The 24,458-nt window shown below is 46.3% G+C and overlaps 3 protein-coding genes across 6 annotated transcripts in view; 1 reads left to right on the top strand and 2 right to left on the bottom strand.

Annotated features, from left to right (window-relative positions):
- Nucleotides 1-24,458, bottom strand: part of LOC125957817 (calcium-transporting ATPase type 2C member 1) — a 51,711-nt gene that overhangs the window by 14,493 nt on the left and 12,760 nt on the right. The gene's annotated exons all lie outside the window — the stretch shown is intronic.
- Nucleotides 10,255-11,531, top strand: LOC125957829 (autophagy-related protein 101-like). Of its 4 annotated transcripts, none has more exons than XM_049690813.1 (3): nt 10,255-10,323; nt 10,380-10,550; nt 10,627-11,530. In XM_049690813.1, exon 3 carries the CDS (start codon nt 10,683-10,685, stop codon nt 11,346-11,348), a length of 666 nt encoding a protein of 221 aa, XP_049546770.1. In that variant the 5' UTR covers nt 10,255-10,323; nt 10,380-10,550; nt 10,627-10,682; the 3' UTR covers nt 11,349-11,530. The 4 variants fall into 4 exon arrangements, with proteins under 4 accessions (XP_049546770.1, XP_049546771.1, XP_049546772.1 ...); XM_049690814.1 differs by having other exon boundaries at nt 10,264-10,323; nt 10,377-10,550; XM_049690815.1 differs by having other exon boundaries at nt 10,274-10,550; nt 10,633-11,531.
- LOC125957826 (carbohydrate sulfotransferase 8-like) lies at nt 11,742-17,930 on the bottom strand. Its single transcript, XM_049690809.1, has 2 exons — nt 16,429-17,930; nt 11,742-16,286 (listed from the first exon to the last, which is right to left on the bottom strand). Exons 1-2 carry the CDS (start codon nt 17,215-17,217, stop codon nt 15,876-15,878), a joined length of 1,200 nt encoding a protein of 399 aa, XP_049546766.1. The 5' UTR covers nt 17,218-17,930; the 3' UTR covers nt 11,742-15,875.

Below are 24,458 nucleotides of genomic sequence, written 5' to 3'. Positions count from 1 at the left end.
CCCACATACCCCGAGAAGGAACCTGGCACATAATACTGTGCACAAATATGTAGCGAAGCGATTCCAACGGGCACGATCGGCACACGGGACTGCTGCAAGGAACACACGTTGTCAAAAGAATTAACCAAAAAACGATCCGGCGGAAAAAAGTTCGCATCTGCTCTTGGAAGAAGAACTTTAGCTTTTGCGAGCGCTACAAACTTCTGTGCTCAGTGAAGGTTGTTTACCGCGCGCTCTCTACTAGATCCGCGCTGTTTTCATTTGAACGTTTTCTCTGCACATCCTGCACAAGAAAAAGATGTTGCCTGCCCTTCGCTCGTCGGGGTTGGTGGAGAGTTAAAGGTCCCAAGAAACACACAAATTGGACCCATCATTAGTAACGTAGCTCCCCGCTCCACACCAACACGCTCGCTCGCAGCCTAATGATGAAGCAACCGGCTGCCACGTGGCGTGGAGTTAAATGTGTTGGCCTGAGTGAAAGGAAATGAGATAAACGCTTCTAATTACCCGCCAGCGGTGGGTTCAGAATTCAGAAGACGAGAACCGTGACGAATTGCAGCTGGTGATGGCTATGCGCGACGTCATATGGGTAACGAGGGTAATTAGGAATATCTGCTGACTGTGAACAGTGAAACATTGAGGAGAAGCGTTTGTGCTTTAGTACGATGGTTTCAATCGGTACCGGTTCTTATCGCCATTTCCCTGCCATTTCCGAACAATAATACTTTCCGCATCATTTCAGTTATTGACGTTCTGCTTCACATCGTATCGCTTTCGCTTGATGATCAGCATTTTTACTGCAATCAGCATTCCGTTAGAACAATCGTCAGCACTCGAACCGAGCGAATCTCAAGAGTCCTTTAAGAGCACGAACATTCACACTGCACCTACACACCTGGCTCTGTTTGGTTCCGCAGCAAAACAGAAACGGGACTGCGGGAACTTTCGTTTTAACCGTTCATAAGTACCCGTTGCTGGCTGCCGTTGTTTTACCCACTACGACCCTGTGCTGTGATTTAATTTGCATAAATTGCCTCCTTTCTGCCGCGCACACTGGTACACCGTTCGCACACCTTTTTTTCCCCCCGTAATTCAATCTCTGGCGGTTTGGATGGAATTTTCATCCATCATCATCGCTTTGCAGCGCGCTGCCACCAATCGATCTCTCGGCACCAGGTGCAGGTATAAAGAAAAATAAAAAAAAAGAAAATACTGACACCCCTTCAACCTTCCTTTATGGGATTAGTTCCCCGGTGTCAAGTGCCCCTGGTGCCACGGCAAGGTAGGTGCCAATGTGCGAAGTGGTTTCGCGGAGGAAAACTGCGCTTGGCGCTTAACGGTTTGCTATCCCAAGGGGTGGCAGTGTTTGGATTTGTAAAGCTCGGGGTAAAGTGTTTTGTTTTGCTTGGCATTTTTTTTGCTGTTGTTGTTGTTGGCCCAGCGGCCAACCTTTGCCGCGGAAGTTTCAGGTTTCTTCAAACCACGTACCAGGCGCCTCCATCGTGTAAACGAACGACGGATCTATCCACGATGTCAGCTATCTCGGCGAGTGCGAGTGAATGAACAGAAACAGTGGAATGTATATCGTCTTTTTTTTTTAAAGGAGAAACAAAGTTTTGAATTTCCAAATAGCAACTACTCGAGAGAAGGTCGAATGAATTTATTATTTTTTTGTAAAACGTTTTGACAAATGTCTTTTACACAAGTTACAAGTTATTAGGTGGTAGTTCAAAGTATGAATGCACTTTCGAACAGAATAATTTCGAATACGATCAAGTTGGCTATGCAAACAACATAATCTCTTCTACGTACGAAGCATTCATACACGGTATAAGGTTGGTTGAATAAGGTTGAATTCTTGATAAATTCAAATTTTCTTCGTGAATTTAACATCAATTGAAACTATATAAGTGATTTTGACTGTATTTGACATTTAAGCAAGTAGTAATCGGATATTCTTCCATTTATAATCGAATATTTAAAAATATTGAAGATAGGTCGCAAGAACAACAAGGGATTTCGCCGAAAAATACTAAAAAACGACAAGAAAGGACATAAATCGACAATTCTTTCATATTTGTAATTGATATTTCACCTATTTATGAGTTGATATTTCACCTCAGGCAAAAATCGGAAAACGTGTGAGTAACAAAGGATAAAGTAACATGAATTTCTCATATGGTTAATCATAACACAATTTATGATTGTTATATTTGATTGAATAAAAGCTCAAACACAAAGCAAAACTCTAAAAACGCTTCTTCTAAAAAATCAGTATCTTTGCAGTTTCTTAAAAACTCTTATTCTTAGCAGTTATTCCGTAACTCCGTATTCGTACTTAGCAGTATGCTCCGTAATGATGAATTCCAAACTGAATAACGACATGAACATATTGTTCAAAGAATAAATAATACTAACTGCTAAGGTAAAGTACACCCCAAAACACATGACACAAAACGCTTTCTCCATAGCCCTAACTAAAGCCACGATGGAAAGGAGCTCGGCCCGTTGATGTCTGATCTTGAATTCTCATCAACAGCAGCACTATGAATAGTGGATGGGACGTGCTTCATCTAACAAAAACAAAACAAATGGCCCAACAGTCCAGGAAACGAACCAGCATCCAGTCCACCGCGAAACGTGCTCATTTGTAAGTGAGCCTTTCGCCATATTCCCGTGTCCGTGTGTTGGTGGATGGCACATTATTTAACCCGCGTAACCCTCTACATAGACATCCGCTTAGATGAGCCCCGAAACCCCCGGTTCTCCGGCATTCTAGGGTTACCTAACGTTCTCCACCGGATGGGTGCTTTACCCGCGCCCGTTGTGAGTGTATGTGTGTGTGATAATGAATTTTGTTTTTCACAATTTAATCTTGCCCCGAACAAAGCGCTACGTAACAACAGTGGGAACGATAACGGTCCGCGCAGCATTGCCACGCTCGAGCAATCCCGCAGCCACACATAATGACCTGCCTCAGTTGACCAACCACCCGCTCCGGGTACCGCTACAGCTACGCCGGAGAGAGAGAAAGAGAGTCCCCAGAGCAGTTGAAAAGCACAGATTGCCAAGTCGAACGGGCGGTAGTTAGGCGAAGTGGAGGATAATTGAAGAGTTGAAAGAGAGCAAGATCCTTTTCACGGTACAGGGACCGAAGCGTCCAGGCGCCATTGAGATACTAGCACTCTAGCCGGAAACGCAATCTTTCTCTTCTCTCTCTCTCTCTCTCTCTCTCTCTCTCTCTCTCTCTTTCTCTCTCTCTCTCTCTTTCTCAATGTTGTGCTAGTTTCGTCTTTGTCTAGTGGCACTTTATAGCCCCCAGGGACATTCGTTTGCACAAACACTCACAACAAGTTCGTGACAATTGTGCTTCACGATAAGCGAGACAGGGAGAGAGAGAGAGAGAGAGAGAGAGAGAGAGAGAGAGAGAGAGAGCGAGTTCCAACCAATTTTGAATGGTAATTTTGCTGCCGGCGACAGAACCCAGCATAACTCGTCATGGTGCCCGCCTTCCCTTCTCTCACCTTGGCTGCTGGCTGCGAAACTTTCGCTGGATCGAGAACCAGTTCCGAGCGTAACCTTTTTGACCGGAAGTCGTTCGACCTACGCGTAGTCGACTACGGGTGCGGGTACGGGACTGGTAAATGAATTAAAGCTGGCCGAATGCTCCCACCGTCCTCTTCTACCGAGATAAACAGTTTCCGGGCCACCTAGCCACCTTCCAAGGGCGATGATGGAGTGAAAATTTATCTAGAAACGTCGGTGGCCACTGCTCTCGTTTGCATAATTGATAAGGAGGAGCCAGAGAGCTGGCAAACTCGGGGGATACACGTTGGATTTGCTGGAAATGTCGATCCTTTCGAGGAAGGTTAGGGCCGCCTTGGGTTCAATTGCTCCCGTCGAGGTGTTCTTTGGATAAGTTCCCACAGGTATTGGACCAGCAAGTGCTCCAGAGAGGCACTTTGTATGGAAGGAGTTCCGCGTTACGGTTACAATGGCGTAATAGGTTAAGCTAGGAAGGAGAGTTCTGCGATAAGAAGTTCCCAAGATGGCAAGTTGTGAACCTGTTCCGGAAAGGACAGGATATAGCTGAGTATATGCGTTAAAAAAAAAGACGTAATGGTAGGTTCCAAAAAGGCACAAAATGAGAAGCAAATTAGTCGGAAGAATTGAACTTACTATTACTGAGTAATTATCTGATTTACTCCAGAATACTTGAAACATTAAGTGCACAAAAAAGTATTCCCTTTATTCCGACCTAATAGATTCTTCGTTTAAACACAATCAGGACTACCCGTTGGCACCTTTCCAAGTAAAGAGTTTGTAAAAGCCCATTTCGAGAGCGTAAGACAAAACCAAAACTTGGACCCAAATGCAAACACCCTTCCCCCTGCACCAACGGGCCAAAGCTTAATAAATTAAAACATCTGCCGGGCCGCGCCACTTGGTGAACTTTTCACCAAACCTCCAGACCTAATCAATGGTGACAACACTCCGGGACTCCGAACACCTTATTGAAAGTTTTAATCCACCGAACGGGCCTAAGGTCTAGAGAGGTGAGGTGTGTGTGTCTGCGGTCAAGAGCGATCCTCAAAACCGAATGCAAACAACGACTGTGCCTCTTCATAATCACGCAAAACGGATAAAGCACGAAAAGCTGTTTTCGGGCCTTTCGGTGAATGGCCCTTCTTCTCGTCCCATATCGTTATGGCGTTTGTTTGCGTTTGAGCCCCGTCCAACGGAAGCTCGGACACAATGTTGAGCCGGTAGGCGGTGACCGCAAGCAGTAACCACCATAGGTCCGGCGACTATAGCGCAAGGACAAAGTTTTATCTGTTGCCGGCACTCGTCCGCGAACTCCTACGCCGGTGGTCGGTGGTGCATGGTTTTTGGTACGGTAAGCAGCGCAGCAGATAACGGAAAAGGTACCGGTGCGGCTCCATCCGGTCATTGTTTGGTTTATGGAGGCGCCCGAAACCTAAGCAAACTTGCGCGGTGTGACCGGTCGTTCCGGATGGATGCCTATAGAGACGGACGGCCGTTGATGTAGAGTTTTGAATAGAGGGCGAGGGCAAAGGGCTGAGGATTTCACACGAACTTCTATCATATCTTGCTCTGCTCTGTTGTCACCATTCCGAAGATTTGTCACGATAAGAAGACAAATAGCTTTCACTGTATTCAACTTTGTAACTAAGTATATACCCGAGGATCGATCGATCGATGGAACTGCAGCATTCCGGTGGACAATCTGGAGGAAGTTCAGTGACAAGAAAATGTCGTGTCGTGGAAATGGAATCAAAATCATTGGCTGAAAGTGCAAAAGTCGTACAATTATCATAACTTCTAGATTCGTTACTTCTCCTTCCGCACATCTCAATGGCGCGCAGCATTTCCTCCGTACAAAACTTTGCACAATGTCGAAGTGAGAAAGAAATAAGACAGGATCTCTCAATCGTCCATCGACATACTTCTTGCCGGTAAACTTCTTCCCCCGAACAAAGTCCGAGTGCTCCACATAGCGCGGAAAGTAAATTAAAACATTTATCTTCGGCAGCCGGCGGCTGGTTGCATAGCAACATCAAACTCCCGCGGCTAGATTCCGATACCCGGTGGTGTGGACCCGGTCCTGAAAAAGCAAACCAATGTTCGAAACACGAGAACCGCGACAGCAGAAGTGAAAATAGACACAAAAATGGCTTCCGGGCGGGACGGGACTGGTTCGTGTTTCAAAGCAAACTTTAATTGTAGCGCGGATTGTCGGAGTGACAAAAGAGCGGCAAAAAAAACACTATCCAAAAGAGAAAGAAAAACTAGCAAAGAAATTCGCAAAGGCAACTGGAAGGGTAATGCAAACAGCAACCGAAACTCCGGCGTTTCCGACCGGGGGTAACCCGAAGAGAAGAAATCAACATGAAATCAACGATGCTTGCCGCCATCGCTGAACGAATTGTTCACCATCGCGTCATTCTTTCGACGTTGCTTTCGGTTTCTCGTCGAAAGGTTTTTGGCTACCAAATCCAATTTATGTTTTTAAGGCTCCCTCCCCGAAGGCGGACTTCTGTTGAGGTTTTGTTTTTGTCTTTAGAAAATGCTTTACGTTTTTCTAGACCCCCCTCCCCTGACCCTTTCCCTGCGGCGGTACACGAAGACGAATAAACATGGTTAACGCTAGTTTGGTTCGGTTTCGCTTTCGGTTGCTTCTGTTTCTGTGGCTGTTTTCACGAACCAAATTGATCGTCCTAGCCGATATTACATTTCCTGTTGCACTTCCAGCAATGGGATTTCGAATGGTGAACAAGCACTCGTCGTCGTCGTCGTCGTCTTGCACTTTGTGTATTGGCAGAAGAATTGTACACATTGCCGATGGCATTGGTGTGATTTCGAATCAAATCTTATCATACTAGGATTGAGCTGACTTTTGACAATGTGACGTGCCGTCACAGGCCTCTTTTCTTCGAGTGCGCAGCAACACCAAGGACATTCAACGGGAAAGGACGCTTTCCTTTGTTGATGCGTTTCTGAGATTGGAAAGCAACACTAGAGGGCGATCGGCCGAGGCACGTCACATTGGGAGGGCTGTTGGACGAATGAATTGCCCAACGAAAACACTTCAACCACGCTTCCTGTTGCTTCCTTGTTGCCAGATGAAAGGCGGTAGGAATGGCCTAGGATAAGATTGAGCTCTAGCAAAGTCGAATCTTCTCCTCCACTAACTCGCCTCACTGTATGACTTGTGTGCGCTCTGAGTGCTAATGGAGTCGAGGGCGAAACGCTAAGAAGCGCACCAGAAATCCCGCCATTCCCTGACATTGACGATGGGGCCACAATGCCACATAATGAGAAGAAGTAGGATAAAGAGAGAGGAGCTAGCGAACGTCGCAACCAAGATGTTGGAAGCTGAACCTCTTTAAGCCGGAAGCGAAAAGGATAAATGGATTTTTCGTCCATTATTTTTTAAGCTGACGTTGGCGCGTAGCCGGCCATTCTCTGCGCCAAGATACGGTAATCCTCTCGTCCTTTGGCATCGTTAGATGCAGCACGAAGCACGATAAAGCGGTGCTGGAAGTAGTAATTGTAATTGTGATTTGCGGAATTAAATGAAGTCCTTTTTAAATTCGCCTATGCGCTTCTCGCTTGCATTCCTTTTAAAGAGCCAACATGTAATTACTTTTAACCACAGCGGCACCATCTTGCGCGCTTTGCGGTCTTTTCTGCGTACTTCTCGTTTTGTACAACGATGGAGTAGAACATCCTATGCAACCGGCACTATATAACAAAATCACATTCTAACACATTCCCACGTACAGCGTTACCGTGGTTACACCGTGGAATTGAGCAAACGTAATACAAAACTTCCGTGGGAATCCCGCAGCGCACCGAAACCCGAAACCATCCACAGTAGTTACCCTTAATTTCACGCAAAATTTACATCGTTAACGAGGCGTGACAGGAACATCGCGAAATGCAACAACCTTACTTGCACCCGTTGCTACCATTGAGCTTCAGGCTGTGGAAACTCTCATAACCGAAAGGCAATGAACGTGAACGAGAGACCGACCGACCGCCGCAGGGAAAAGTGGTGCACCTTCGTCTTTCTGACGTCCGTTGCTTCCACTAGATAATCCTTGGCTAGAAATGTGAACATGTGACTTCCGTGGTAAGCTTCCAACTCATTCTGAAGCGAGTAGAATTTTTCGGATCGGATTTCGTTGAGAAATGAACGTTGGAAGTGGTATTCGTGGTGCGTTACAGTTACTGATGCTACACTAAAAACATCGCTTCGGAAGTAGCTCTTCTCTGCGGGAGGTATGAGCTCCCCCCGCTGCGCCAGAAGCGCACACGACGTTCTGCAATGCGTCCTTACGGAGCCCAACAACAGGTACGACCGGAGTGAAAGCTCTATTTCAACAAACTCCACAATCCAAAAACCCATCCAAAGAGTGGGAGAGACAAAGAGAGAGGGCGAGAGACCGCGAGTGCGAGCAAGTTCCCCGGGGGGTGGTTGGGCGAAAGATATTTTAATTAAAGTTCCGGTGGATGAAAAATGTGTTCAAATTGGTTTCCGCACCGCTCGGGATCGCATCAGAGTGGAATGAAAGTGTAGCCAACGCCTGGCGAAGGGCGGACAGGCATACAGTGTTTTCATATTTTTCCACCTTCCATCTTTCCTCCAACAGTGCGATGTAGTGGCCAGATCTTGCAGATAATTCTGAAGGTTTGAAGTTGCTTCCATGGAGAACTCCATAACACTATTGACGGTGAGAGGGTACTAGGACTTAATAGCAACGAATACCACCGTACATTCCACCGTGCTTTACTTTAAGATGAAATTTTGGAGAGTTGAGTCAACTTGAGTTCCTTTAATTTGTTTTGGAACTTATGTATAAGAAGCTATCGCACTTGCTGCGTCCATTTGACGGAAGAAGGCCATTAACTGCCAAATCCTAGATCGTCCAGTGCTCGATGAGTTCGATGTAAATCCCCGAAAGTAACCTTCCTCAAATTGTGACGCTCTCCAAAAAACGTCCGGAAGTCCAATGTGGTACTGATATTGATAAAGGATAAAACCATCACTACCATAAGCTACTCTCCGGACCAGCTGCGATCCACGTCTTCCTCCCATAGAAGCGGAGAGAAAGATTGATCGCTTGAGCCCAGCTGTACTGCTCCAACCCCTGCCTCAGCCGGTAACACGCCGCTCTCGGAAATGTCTGAAACCCGCTGCGATACGGCTTCTTTCCGAACTCTGGCAGCTTACACATTGGGTTTTAAGGGGTAATGGTAGCAGGTTGGATGTACGCCGTGTGATGTGTCCTCACGAGCATCCGTCAGCAAGGATTCTGGCGTTCCAGGTAAGAGATTACGGTAGAAAATGGAACATCCTGGCTTCCGCTCAGCAGGCTCATTCCACTCGAAGAGAACCGGAAACGGGAACGGGAAACGACTTTCATCACCTTCTCGGTGCGGCTAGCGTACGCACCTGTTGGACACATATATTTCATTTCGTTTCTAGCGCAGAGACAGATGTCAACACCTCCGGTAGGATGTCGGTGTAGTGGAAGCGGCCTTTTATTTTTTTCTTTTCCGTTGGGTTATTCCTAAGCTCACAGGAAATGGTTCAAGTGAAGGAATGAACGCAATAACCGAAAATGTTATACTTTATATGCATTACGAAGTAGCGTGTTTTTGGCGAATTCTATTTTATTCCGACCCCGAACTCGAATAAATGCCTGATTGGTCTGACCTTCCCAATGTCTTATTTGGAGTTATTTTTGAAAAAATGTCGCAATATTTCACGAATGCGCTGGGAAAAAACCAAAGAAGCTAGAACGTTAGCAAATTTATTGAAATTGAATTTCCAACAATCCGAGTGTGCGAGACATAATTTAAATATTTGATTGAACTTCCCCCCTCTCAAAGTTCAGATGAGCAAAAGCTGAGATGAGCATTTGATGTCTGGCAGATTCTATTCATAACGCCTCGTTCCATGTTGTGAGTACCGGCACCATGTGCGATGTCTACTTCCTTCGAAAAGACGCTGCATTTGATCCAACCATTCATTACACTTGAGCCTTAATTTCCAACCCCAGGCCATTCTCGATGTGCTTCTTATCAATGGCAAGAAGGAACCCGAACCAGCGCACACGAAACCGGCATATGGGAAATCCTCCAAATCTCAAATTGATGAAGTCAAATATATAACATGCCAGCGCCAGATCGTACTTCCTCTTCCGAACCGAACTTCGAACTTGTTTCGCCAGACACAAGATGATATGAGGCACCATATTTTACCACTCATACCAAGTTCTTTCCATCCTTCGGGGACAGCGAATGTAGACGAAAAAGGAAGGAGAAGCAATACTTTCGTAATCGCGAGCCGGTTTGTTTGGTATGCTATCTACTCGGAATGTATGCGCATCCAGCATCCGAAGCCAAAAAGAAAAACCATGCGGTGCGAAGGCTATGACGAATCAAAATGAACCATACTTGAGGATGTGGTGAAGCAGCAGCGTGGCACAAGGATAGCAGCACCAACACACAAGATCTGCAACCGCTGATGAGATCAGCTGTTGTCTGTTCTTTGTTCTTGGGCGTAGTGAGCGTGTGTAGCGATCGGAACAAGCCGATGCCGCCACCGGCGATGACCATCACACGCTCTGGTAAAGGGGTTGTTCGTACGTACGTGTGTGAGTATTCTCGGAACACGTACCACGTACGGTACACACCAGCATCTCCGTGTTCTCGCCAGTTGACCGGCGCGATCCGACGAACGACGACAACGCAACGCGAACAGCACAGCACGCATCGCCAACCACGAGGATAGTAAGTTGCCACCATTTAGTGGGACACTTGAAATAACGCCACTCTCGACACAGTAGCCACCATCGGATTCGTCACCGCCACGCGGAACCGCGATAAAGAGGCGCGTTTCGAAGTACTTTGCAACATGTTGAAACCTGCACCACAGCGCGCTTAATATGTCATCGGCAGAACTGATATACGAATATTGCGTCTCATCCTGCCATCACGCGCTTATCGGTTTGTTTACGGTAGGAGGCGGCGACGGTGAAACACGAGAACCAACGTTTCGATGATTCATGCAAGTGATTGTTTTTTAATCCCCAGAAGCAGAAAAGGGTGGAGAAGTTAGAGCGATCGGAGTTCTCACACGTTAGCACACCATGAACGCTCGCTCGCACACTTTTGCGTTGACGCTGGAGCCCTGCCAGCTGGAGGAGGCTGCTGCGAGCCTCTTCCATACCATCCTGTTCCATCGGAGTCTCGGTAAATTCCGTATCATCGACCATTCATCCTATACGGCCGGTTCACTTGGCTACCAGGAGGTAGACTGCCAACTGATCGATCTCACCTACATCCGCTGTAACTCGCAGTCCCTCGATCAGACTGTTTGCCGACAGCTAGTGGCATTCGCGCGGCAAATGCACACCGGCAGCGGTGGCCAGATAAGCTTGGAATTTTACCAGCGCCGTCGTCGGAATCGTTGGCACACTTATCAGACGCCCGCCAGCTGCTTTCCGTGGGAAGTATGGTCGGTACAGCTCGAGCTGGTAGAACTGCGAGATGAACGCGAACGGGAGCTTTGCCGGGATAGGCTGGGCGATACGCTGCGTGAAATGATCTGTGGCATTGTGGAGCTGGTCGGTCGCGATGACTATCTGCCGGACGTGCCGTGCCGAAACGAGCTCCACATGGTCTACGACACGAGCTATCCCGATGTTCAACCGTACCTGTTCCAGTTCCGCAACACAACGCAAGGTGCGACGGTACCATCGTTCGGTGCTGCCGTTGGAAAGACACTCCAGAAGCTGATGGACCCCTTCGGATGATTCGAAATGATATCATTAAAACTTGCTAAAACATCGTTAGAAGTTACTACGAGTGCTAGCGTTTAAGTGCAAAGAACTGCGCAATTGCGCGCGATCGTCTCACTCTATCTCAATCACACTCGATCTGTGTACAAATAAAGCAGCAAAATGTCTGCTGCCCCGTTTCGATTAAAATCCCACTTGCATTCGCCATCCGCAATGATGACAAATACGGAGGACTCGTCCGGTACAATATGTTCTACATTGAGATGCACCAATTATTCGCAATCACTTTTCTCATTAGCCACAAAAAATATGCCACCGTTATCAATTGCGAATGGTTTGGAAAAAGAAGACGCCGAACCGAATGTCAATTATAAGTAGCTTACCGCGGATGTAACCGAGGGATGGATGTCTTCTGGCAATCAAATGGATTACGTGTGTGTGTGTGTGTGAGCTGATACTTCGCAACCGCAAGGTGCTCGTGGTCGACAGCAGAGTAAATGCCAGTGGATGAGTATCGATTTTAGAGAGGTTGTGGTCCCCGGCTGATGGCTGAGGTGCTTTCGGCTTATCATATTTCAGCTGTCTCATCTTCATCCTGTTGTTTTTCTTCCTCCATCTTACGGTTAAGCACCTTACCTTGCGAGCAGCATCGTTCCCAGTGACGCATGGCGGTGCTGCCGCCGCAAGGAAACAGGTGCGGTCGATTGTTGTCGTTACACTATTACCGCTATTGTTTATGTAAGCACGTGTATGGCGTCAGTGGCAGATTGACATGGCGCAATCGAGCAAAAAGGGGGTGTGCTTTAACGCTTTAAATGACAATTTCTGTCGAAGACACGTGAAGCAAACGGCGATGCGGGAGTGCTAGTGGATATTATTTTCAATTCTAATCGTACTACATCCATAGCCTCGGATTGTTTTTGTCTTTGAGAAATTTACGCAAACATTGCGACATCGAACAGTTTACCGAACACGTGCCAATCTGCTATAAACATTCGACATTAAATATTTAAAACCGACCCCGATTTCCACAGAATCCAATGATTCATTCCGATACTACGATCACTGCGGCCAATTTCTTCGCATATCTCCCGTGATCAGCCGCACCAACGCTTAGCGTGGAAATGGAAATTGAATAATTAAAAAGCCATTGACTTTTGCCGGCACGTGGCTTTTCCATCACTTGCGCAAGACAACGAACAAATTCTAATCTACGGAAATTGCTGTTGGTTCCCTCAGACCACTCGGAAAGGTCCGGCTATCATTCAATCGAACCATTTACGGACACAGCGACTACAATGGAACGTATTACCCGGGTCGACATTGGCAATGGCAAGCGTTCTAAAAATAAAACAAATCTTCTAGTGAACATCATCATCATACCTGTTTCGCTTCACTTATCAAAGTCGTACCTTTTCTTTTCGCCATTTTCCCGTTTATCAAGCAGAAACAGAAATAGAAACTTCATTCGCTGGACATATGCATTTGATGTCGCTAGATTGCATTTCAATCTCACAGACCACAGGAGAAGGAGCGACACACCTTCTCCCTGCACTTCCCGGTAATAGTCGTGACCACGTGGCTACGCGTACGGATAAAAAATATACTGCACGCTATTTATTACACACTTTCGACCTTCACATAGCTATTCGTGTTCCATTTTTTCCTCCCCGTGGACCTGGTGCACATTGGCACAACTGCATGAATTGCTAGCTATTCCATCATATTCTGCTTCTGCTCGTCAAGAATTTTTCGTTTCGTTTTTTTCGATAATCCTAGAACCTCCCCCTAGAACAGCGTCGTACAGCGAGCGACGTATAGCGTACGTCGCGTGGTTCTGCTGGACCGTGAATTCAATAAACGAATTCATGGCGTCCTTTCGGTCTGTCGGAGCTTGTAGTGTCACCCGGATAGCCGCCACAGGCAAAACGCAAAGCAAAGCTGGCCGGACGGTGCCCGATAGAGGTAGAGGAGCACAGCAATTGCGGAGCAGCTTTTCGACTTCGATTGCTATTTTTCAATTTGAAACGATGGCCATTTTTTTGCAAACATTCCCGATTTTTTCGCTTCACTCTCTGATCGGCCCCCGGAAGGCCTACGTCTAGCTTTCTGCTTCCGGTGCATCACAGCGAAAATTGATTAAGCAGTATTGAACAGCGTAGACATACAGCCGTTTCCTGTTGCATTTCGTGACGAGCGACATCGAGAGAACGTCAGCAATGGCTACTGGCATATGGACTGGCGTATACGGCGGAAGTGTCTCTAGCCCGTTAGGATTCATTTTCATTCCCACAACAAATTGACGGTCCAATTCCATACTAGAAAAAGTCATTTATTTAAGCAACATTGCTGGAATTAAGATATAAGTCTTAAAAAAGTTGTATTAGCAGCGATAGAAATTAGTTTGGAATGCAATATATTAACATCGAGTTTAATATATTCAAAGGCAGCACCATAAATAGGGTTCCCTATTATGGGGTGCTAACAGCAAGTCCCACTATAGTGTCGGCCACTGTGCATTGTTGCCACTTAATGCCAACGTCATTCTACCTTCAGCGCAGGTCGAGCACATCATGCAGCATACCCACATGAGCTGTCAGCATGAGATGTCCCAATATCCCGTGGATAAGTTTCGGACCACAAGAGCATTCCGGGGTGTACTGTGCCACATATTTCTGCTCTCACCACTCTTATGCACAAAGGTGAACACCACAACAATCTGGCCATAGGTATAGGTATGTACTAGAGAGTGTGTGTGTGTGTCTGTGGCCGCTGTGCACAGAAGCGTGATAGATGGAAGGATGTTCAGTTTGTTGCTAGGTCATGCCGGTGATGTAAGGATACATACTCTCGGGGCAACCAACGCCTACTGTGTGTGTGTCTGGTTGTGTCTGCCCGCCACATGTGAACGACGGCACAAGACATCCCACTAGAAGGGCCGGTTGTTTATTTTGCTGTCCAATATTCGTTGGCACAAAGGATCAAGGTTGCCATCCGGTGGCAACCGTGTGTGCCGAAGACCAGTTTGATGGGATTTAGTTTTAGCCAAGCACAACATTCCCCTACGGATTCCTACTTCCTGGTGCAAATCCGCTTCTCGCCAGTCACAACCAGATGCAGATCGCATTCGAAGGATTTCCCACGATGCATTGAAATTATAAATTTTAATAATTTAGAAACTTTGTTGCGAAAACTCATTTTAGCCGTGCAAACCCCAGAAACTATCGCAAATAACGCATGCTAATATGACACCGATCGTTCGGGTTCTTAATGTCTTCATCGAAAACCCTGGATTCTGGTTACCTGGTTCTCGCGCTAAGCGGTTGGGAAAACGGAAAGATATATTATGAATGCATCGGTTAATGTGCGACGTCTCCTCCTCACGGTACACCGGTCGGTCTTGGGCCGTCGACAGGCCTAAGGAGTTTATTGGAGATCAACATTTGCATACGTTTAACATACGCAACTTGCAAATCAGGCCACGCGACACACATCGACCGCATCGGGCATTGGCGGTGAGTGTCATGAAAATGTAAATCAGAATCATATCCAAAACTTGCGGTCCATTTCGAGCCTTCACTCACTTGCACGGACAGCACGCGACGGTGTACCATCTTCCATGAATAGTGCCGCTAGCGTGAGGGTGGTTTTAGGATTACGAAATATTCTATGCAAATGCCACGAGCTTCTATTCGGTGAATTCTTGGCATTTGCTAGGGCGGATGCTAGGCTACTTAGTGGCCCACCGGCGCTGGCTGAAGCACGATAATTCCGAGACAATCGCTGAACAGTCGAATATCAATACTGAATAGACGGAATGCAAACTAGCATGAAACGTAATCATAACGTTTCTATTATGTTCTGATTTTCAACTATTTCCATAATTTCTATGCAAACACTACCACCGGTACCACCAGTATTCTGCATTGAATGGTGGAAAAAAGCAAAAAGTCACATTCATGGCAAGAGGGAGAAAAGGAAAGCAATTTGAAACATGCATCTCCTGAATGTGACGAGACATGGAAAAAAATCCAGACCTATTCCCGCACAGATCGTTGTCATTATATGAATTTCACGGCGAGACGACGAGAGATTTCAGCTGAGCTTTATCTCCTATGCATTGCACAGCATATGAAAGAACAGCATCCTGAATAGCTTCTCGGAACAATGGTGTGCCATTGGTAAGAGCTAGGAGCTCGGTACGGTAAACCGTAAACGACAGTTAACCGTTTCTCCTTCTAATGCTAGCAAAGAAGGACCGGGGGTCTGCGTTCTGTCTTCTCCTTTTTTGCCATCTGTTTGAACTCTTGTCCATAAATTAAGTATTATTGTTGTACAACGCTGGTGGGAGCCAATGCGGTGGATTAAGCGGCCGCCACTCTATTGTACATCAGAGCACTTGTACAAATGAGAAATAAATTGCTGTAATTGTACAATCCGCGCACGATTGCTGTTCGCCTTGTTTATCACATTTTATTTAAATCACTTGGACTCCGGGATCCGCCCCGCGGAGTGTGTGTGTGGCTTGTACCTAGCACGATTTCACTTGAAAAGCGCGAAATATTGGCTAGCATCGTACTGGAACAATCGAAAGTCTAGCTCGTACCGATGGTATAACCGCTCGAACTGATCCGCTGTCAGTTCTGCCAAACGGTCAATGGTCGATGAGCGTGATTTGGTAGAGGAAGTCTGGCTTCCTCCCTTCCTATCATGATTCACATTTAATCGATGTCCTTCGAACCGATCCGCCTTGCTAGCGGTCAAGTTCAGGCGTCGTAGGAGATGCGCCACATCTCGATCATACGTTTCCAGCTTCACGATAAAGGTCGGCTCAAGAAAGCAGGGATCGCACAGGTTCCAGTAGCTGTTCCAGTGTGGATCCAGAAGGTTCGTCCTACGTAGCACAAACTCGGTGAAATCGGCAAAGCTCGGTACCGGGACAGTCTCATTCTGCTGAAGGCGCAGTAGTCCACGGTGGTGGCGGATGTTGATCGGCATTTGAAATGAGAGAAAATCCAGAAAATCAACTTCCTGCTCAGATCGAACACAGAATCGAACCTCAGAATCGATCCCATGGTCGTGCCCGGCTACTGACCATCACGTTCACTCCGTGCACTTCACGGAAGATAAAACGTCGGAGATGCAGATAGTTGTTACTCTTCGGTCGTACGATCAGATCCTCATACGTACTGACAAACCGATCCATCGGATCGCGCACCACTACCATGCGCTCGTTGGCTACACCGGCAGCCGATAGCAGTTTAATCTGCTCGACATCCGCACGCGTCGGTAAAGGATAGTTGACGCGTGCCAATGCCTTCATTTCGGTGGCCATGCGATCGATCTTTTCACGAGGAACACCGGCCCACTGGTTGAACTGGTACATCCAGCTAGAGGATGCCACTTTGCTGATCGAGCACCAGAGCAGCCCTACTCGGGCCTGATAGAAGTAGTTGTGGAATGCTTGCTGATAGTAGTACTTCGGGGTTGTGTCAGCACCGGCAGAAAGCACCGCTGCCGAATGACACTGTTCTCGTAGGTACGCTGTCCGATCGTGTATGATCTCCTCGACCGACTGGCTGTACGGGAGTGGCCAGGGCAGGATTAGCACAAGAACAGCACACAACACCACAACACTCAGCACTATCGAGAGAACCAGCGTACCGGTGGTCACACCCGCACCGGCACCGAATTCACGTCCACGACGCTTCACCAAACTCATTACCACTCTCCGCGACCGTAAAACAGTGAATGAAGCAGCAAGCCGCAAGCGGCGGGACAATGGTCTTGTGAAGTCCCGGAAAGCGAATTCCCGAAAATAGCCAACCCAATCTTCCGACGGCCACGGGGGGCTAACGAGTTCCATCCGTGCTCGTGCTTCCATCACACAACACGCACAGCCACACTTTGTGCCTTGCCTGGCCGGTGCAGACCAATGGTGTTGATCTAGGCCTTGTCATTTCTGTCGACATCGGACGAGGTCTGAACGGTCGGCTGTCTGTCAGGCTTGCGTGTCCCGCTGGCACCCGCCAAGTTCGTCAGGTTGAAATGGAACCCACGGCTAGCCTAGAGGGGGTGTTACGTTGCGCGCGTACAGTTTTTGGGAGCACGATGGCACCGGTGGTATCTGTATGAGTATGTGTGTGTGCTAGGTGTGCTATTCCGATCGCTTTAACGAATGTAAAACGATAACACACCGCAACCACGACGCTGGCACGACGATCGCGAGTTGATTCAGGTGACAGAAAACGTGGCGTGGTGGTTATTGTGCTGATGGGGACAGTTTTTGAAACAAACGAACATGAAGCACACCTTAAACCATGGTATGGTACCAGGTCCGTATGGCAGTGTGTTGATCATGCGATCGTTTGGGGGGCAATAGAAGTTCCAAACCGACGCTTCTTCAGGAGCAATGGGAATGCTGTACTTGCAATGGTATTGGCGTGTTTTGTGATTGAAAATGCTTGGAACCGACGGAATGTGCGAACAAAGGGAAATATTGAACAGGTATAGGCGCTTATTAACCGAAGAGATCCGAGATATAAGAACATTAAAATGTCTCTAAATGTGTTTTGAATTGCAACTGCATAAAATATCGATTTTACTATCAACAGTTATGTAAATGAAGTCAGCTACTCTCATACACATGTTTAAATTTTAATACGCAGGACGATAATTGTCTCCACATGGAATATAAAGCATCGCAATCGTTTAAAAAATAAAATATCACGACAACTCAGGCAATCTCACGAAGTGATAAAAATAAGACCAATAAAGATTGTAAGTACATTGGAATGGAACTATATTTTCCTTCACAGTTCCTGGGAGGCTAGCAAACTTGTACAGCTCCGAGGGACAGGGAATGAGATAGCCTAGGCCGGGACTGTGATATAAAAAGAAAATAAACTCCGGATCCAAAATTATTCCAAATTAAAATCCATACTTCACGTTTCCTTCCATTAACAGCCAACTGTAGGGTTTTTGGAATGACAGTGTTTATACTAGACCTAAAGCTACTGTTTGAGTAAAGCACAACTTTCTGCAAAAAAACATCAATTCCTTATAATGACATACCCGAAGATATGCTTTGTTAGGCTGATTGCCCTATGCCATTTCTAGTACAAAGTTTGACCTTTTTCTCAGCTATATGTTGAATGTTATGCAAACACGAAGTAGACCTATAATATTTTTTGCATACCTTTTTTTAAGCATACGTAAGGATGTACGGAAACATCATTTAAAATGATGATTTAAAAGCAGCTCGTCCTTACATAAACCATGTTATTTGGTAACTATTGCAAGCAGTACACCTTTCTGTATGACAAAAGCTTCGACGAGCTTTACGTCCCAAACACCAGTTTAAAATTGTTCTAACGAGGAGGAAATGAAATTACTCCATTAAAGGTGTAATATAATGTATGTCCCATAAACCGTAAGTTCATTGGGAAGCCACTTCCCGTGTACTAATGCAATTCTCGAATGCAGCTACTTAACGAACTACCGTTCCTGGCCGCACTGCAAAACAGTACATTAACCACCACCAGCCGCAAACGAGAGAAACATGGCTAACCATGTCACTTGATGTCACTTCACAGGCTCAAGTGCTGGTTCATATTCCAGCAGCAAGCGCTTGCTTAGATTCGCCACCAACCTGCTGCGGTACTGCTGTGGTTACTAGAAGACTCACCGTTTTCCCACGCACAGCACACGGCACGAACGCTCCAAGGAACGGCTTCTACCTTCATTTCTTACCTCAAGCAACGAGAAACTACAAAGCACGCAAGGGAACCCCAGACCCATCTCGGGACGGAATAGCACGATGGTTTCTGCGAAACAAAGGCACCAACACCAACCAGCCGTCACCGGCGTTGTCGTTTGCTCGGTGGTGAGTCGAGCTTCCACTCGCTCACTCCTTCGTTTGTTTTCCTGCGCCACATGAAACACAAATTCGATCCGAAGGATGCCATTGTCTCTTCTGTCTGTGGACCGAGGATGCCGGGACTGCTTCTCGAGCAAGCAATAAATCTTCCACATGAGATTTTCCAAGCAATTTTCAAACAGAGCACCGGTACCGGCTGCCTGGCAGAGGAGGACTTACGAGTGGTTTGGGGTCTTGAATGAATTGTTCCACAAATGGCTAAAGCCTACCGGAGAGCTTTGCAGCACTTTTGCTGCCGGAAAGGAGCCCCATTCCGTTGGTTGCATTTCCACGTAATCTTTCTTGATGCAGAACGGCAAGCAATGAGCAAGTACAGGGGATCCCTTCGGGTGTATAAGGGATTCGTTACCACACTCCTTTACTCGCACTTTGTGAGTGATGCACTGGATAGCAAATAATTGATTCGCAATACTATTCCATTATTCATCGGTTTTCAAATGGATCTATCCATAGTCCAAAGGCTTTAAGATACCTGGACATGTAAACTGCATTAGTTGGTAGCAGCGCATTGTAAACGTACCATTAAGTTACGGTTTGGGTAAAGCGCAGGCAGCAAGTTTCTAAAATTATCAGCCAAAACCGCAATCCTGCTGCAACCAAACTCCCGCCGCAACACCGCAGCTTCAGAAAAGTCCAAAGTCTCTCGCCATCGGACCGCTATCTCGGTGTCTATCCGTGGCACAAGCCACGGCATCCGTCGAGCCTTCTAGGTATCGCGTGACAGTGGATGTCACACGCTGTCAAAGTGGAGCCCACCTCCCAGCCCAGACCAGGAGCAGATTTCGCCTGCTTTAAAGCTTTGGCCTCCAACGCGATTGTACGATGGGCGAGCGAACGGTAGATTCAAGGAAAGTGAACAACATTCCGCTTTTGAACATTGAACATATATTTGTTTGGTTGTTTGTTGAGGACGAGGCGAGTGTCCATGTCAGTTGTTTGACTTTATGGCCTCCCGATGGCCCGATCTGGTGTTTACTGACACGGGGTGGTTGATTTTCCGCCAGCATGGAATGCAATCTTCGTGTGTGTGAAATGAAAATAGCAATCACTGTGGTGCGTGATCAATCAATTCTCTTTGAAGTACGACCTGCTCGTCAATAATATATTATTAATTGGTTGAATAACTTCAACAATGTATGTCATTACATTAAAACGACGAGCAGTCAAGCACTCTGTTATACTATTTTGATTATTACTTCATAACATGTGCATGAAAAACCAAGAAAAATACTGTTCAGGCTGAGTATTATTGTCGCAAAAAGTAGAAGAAAAAAGAAAATATAAAGGAATATTTGATACATTTGAAGACTAATATATCCTGTCATATAAAAGCACACGAACACAATTTATCGATTTGAATGATGAAACATATTTGTTCCTCACACACACACACAACATTTTCCACATTTCCTTCGACTGAAGCCTCGGGACTTGCGGACGTAAATTACCAGTTGGTCAGCTCGGGAAGCAACACGTTTTCCCAAATCGCCAGCCACATTAGCCGATGGGGCTGGTTAGCCAGACACGGTGATGGTGAAATGATGTTATCGTGGACGAGGAAAAATGGCAGGAAATTGATTTTCCCGGCCCCTATCCCTACCAACACATGCCAACTGGCCCCTTACCTGGTCAGCTTCCGTCAGCTTCAATCACATGGTCAATCATGTAGAAAGATTTGAGAACGGAAGTATCGATCCGTCTTCCCACGTCGGGATTCACGGGCATCACCATCGTAAAAGCGTTGAAACGGCCAGATTTTCAATCAACCTACCCTGTAGCATTTTCGAACATTCGCTTAAGGTTCCAAAATTTATCAAACAAGGAACACAAAAGCCCTTTTTTCCAGCGGTAGCCGCATGGTCGTAAATTTAAACGTCAGTTAGACGTTACATACCGACAGCTCAGGTGAGCACGGCACATGAGAAGCGGAACATGGAAACTGAATCAAAAGCCAAAGTGATAAATCGTAACCCCAGGAGCTTTTACGTTAATTGAAAGATTTATTGATCAACCATGGGGCAAGCTCGAATGCTCAATCAAACGCGTGCCACCCATGCCAGTGTGTATTAATCGTCTACCACGCCCAAAGATGGATGGCATTGGTGGGCAGGAATTCATAATTCAGCGAACGATTCAACAACTATATGGGAAACAAAAGGACGAAATAGCAAACAAGGAAAGACAAACACTCGAAGCGAAAGTATATCAATCAACTACTAAACTTTGCAAAACTTTCTACATTACAGCCGCTGCTCATCCTGGACCACTCGAAGAGAATATGGAAACCACTCCACAAAGCACATTCCTATCGCGTTTTGCGTATCGCTCGTGGTACTGGTCCTCCGCGGTCCAACATTTCCACCGGAAATTTAAGAACCATTTTCGGGGCCACACAATGGGCGAAAGTTGCGATGAATGAGCGAAATGTGCGATTTAAGTCGCTTATCACGCAAACGGAACATCGCTTTCTTGTGCCACCACCAGTAGCAACTCCTACACGTGCTGCTCCCGGCCGTGTCCGTGGAAAATCCGCCATGTTAGACGCGAATAATGCGCTTATCGCTGGAAAATTATCATCCCTTACCGTTGGGTTGGTGGGTACCATTATGCTTTGCGAGTTCGAGTTTTGCGCGGGGATGAAGGATGATAAAATGTGACGCAACGCAGGGCGAAGTGGCACGCAACTTCAATCCCTGGCATCGACTGAAAAGAATGAGGGATTATTTAAGTTTTTTGTGGGTTTTCATCTTACAACGATAACGCAAATCGCCATTTAAATGATGAATGATGAGCAGAACCCGATGCGCCTCCTTTGGTGCACATTAGTGCAAAAGACTTAAAGGAAGGAGGAAGTTTTATGGATCTCTCGAACATGAGCAAATTAGGGCCGAAAGTTTTCTCTATGCGTCTATCAATATGAACAATGAAAAGTTCATCATTAATTGTTGACAGCGATTGAGGCGTTGATTGACGTGGATGGCGGTTCGCCTCGTCTGGAGCCGACCTGGAGTTGATTTAAAGAGTCATCTCACTAGCCGAAAACTCGTCACTCCACCCCAAACAGCCTACAACGAGACGGGGTTGTTAATGATTCTCCTTAATTATTGGTGTGCCCTACCGATCGATCACAATTAGAACGCAACGTAGCAATGGTCCCAAATTTCACTGACCATCGTCGCGCCCTAACGAAGCGGTTTATCGATCGCCGTGAACGATGATGTTTGGCCATAGAAAACAAATGATTAGTTTCTCCATTCCCACTCGACTCGGTGGATGTACCTTGTAGGCAAACTGAAGCAAAAGACACCAAGATACCGAGACGACGACAAGAAATATGATGGACAAATTTAATTAAAACTCTGTGGTTTACCATCAAAGGAAAACTCGTAACGCTATTTACTCCCTCCACCGGTCCACGGTACTGACTGGCTTGCGCTGCCTGGCTGGGCCGAACTGACGAGCTGGCCGAAACCATGGGCTTTGAGCGACATAATGAATTTACGGTGCGCCGCTCAACAATCTCCCATACATCACGACGTCGCCTCTACAGCGTTATCGAGCGCAGCTTCTATGATCTAAAATCGATTAATACCCATCACTCCACTACGGAGGACAGTGTCTGCGGTGGTTGGAACGTTTCAAAGCATTTCACAGCGAATCGTTAATGTAGCATCGCAGGGCAGTACTCCAGAGATTCTAAGTACGGATCCAGCGGAATTGGGAACAGGAACTTTCGAAAAATATCCATTAATTGTATACTCATGTAACTAAAATAAAACAGAATGTGATTTTCTCATTAGATACATTATAGTACAACAAAAGTGACGAAACACAAGTCTGAAATCGTGAAATTGCAACTTTGAAAGCTCCACTAAGTGACTAAAACAGTACTAACTGCATCACATGAACTCCAACACAACAAAAAGACCGATGTGATGAGCGGGAAATTATATTTATAATTTGATAACCGACGCAGCAAATTGCTGGTGAGATGTTAATTTCCGTTCTCGATACGGAACACGTGCAGCGTATGAGATGTCAACACCGATCAGCACGTCATCTCCAAAAGCAAACGCTGAAGCACCACGACAAGACTGTGTCATACGGGATATTATAATGTTCGGTGATATCATTAGCCCTGGTGAGTCTTTTCCGATGATATCATATTATATGTTCCAGCCGGAGAAGCGAGTGACAGAGCCAAAATGGCACTTCTGATACCCAACTCTGCTGATGAATTGCTCATGGTACGCCTTTCCCCTACCCTAAAACAAACCCTAATCGTACAACAATTGACCAAATCACTCTCGACAACGGACTCCTCCTTTGAATGAACTGATTGTTTGGTGACGGAGGGAGGGTATGAGACACAGGGGCTTCAATACTCCTGAAACCAATGTCTGACACAACCAATTTGGGGATCACTTGATTGAGCGGCTGGTACGAAAATGGCCATCCAATGATCGTTAAATCAATTACCACTAGAGGGAGGTTTGCTCTCTCTCTCGCTGTGTTAAAGTACCTGGAAAAGGGAGCACACCGATGACAGGCATAATGGGACAGACCGTAACCAGGCCACAAGCACAATCTGCTGAAGTGCGAAACGTGTGTCCTTATCGGGATGGAAGGGTATTAAGAACTCTGTAGCATTAAGTACAGCTCTTAGTGGAATTTTCTAGGAGTTCCACTGGAGCGGAGATTGATAACCATTTCCCAATCGACTTCCAAAGGGCCGAGAATATTAGAAACATCCCATTTGGTTTGATTTGGCTTAAACAATTTAAATAATCGTTCCGAAGAATGATTCTCGGTGCGAAAGTCCTCTTAGTAGATTTGCATTAAATTATGTAGAATGTGACATCGATAGCCAACAGGAATGATAGCAGCAGCAGGCGGTGGTGATGCGAAAAGTGGACACACATTATACCGATGGGGTCCTTCATCATCTTCATCATCATCATCATCATCATCATCACCATCGTCATACGTTCTTATCACCACCCTCTTGTCTTCTTGAACCATTTGCCAAGATGTGATCCGAGCCTGAAAGGGATTGGAAGGAATGCAAAAAGAAAGGTTGAACAAACAGAAAGCGAAGCGAGGATTCCATTTCACCCCCTTTCTCTCTTTCTCTCTCATTCGTCAAACCGACATGCCTGCCTGCCCGCCTGCGCTTCTATTTTCCT

Source organism: Anopheles darlingi, chromosome 3 (genome assembly GCF_943734745.1).
Source record: "Anopheles darlingi chromosome 3, idAnoDarlMG_H_01, whole genome shotgun sequence".
Classification (NCBI taxonomy): domain Eukaryota; kingdom Metazoa; phylum Arthropoda; class Insecta; order Diptera; family Culicidae; genus Anopheles; species Anopheles darlingi.
This window is presented reverse-complemented; position numbering and strand designations above follow the sequence as displayed.

Bases quoted from the DNA above. Each gene is read 5' to 3' on its own strand.
- LOC125957829 (XM_049690815.1), top strand. From the start codon at position 10,683: ATGAACGCTCGCTCGCACACTTTTGCGTTGACGCTGGAGCCCTGCCAG.
- LOC125957826 (XM_049690809.1), bottom strand. From the start codon at position 17,217: ATGGAAGCACGAGCACGGATGGAACTCGTTAGCCCCCCGTGGCCGTCG. The intron at 16,287-16,428 runs GTCAGTAGCCGG...CTGCGCCTTCAG, and splicing joins TGCACGGAGTGAACGTGATG to CAGAATGAGACTGTCCCGGT.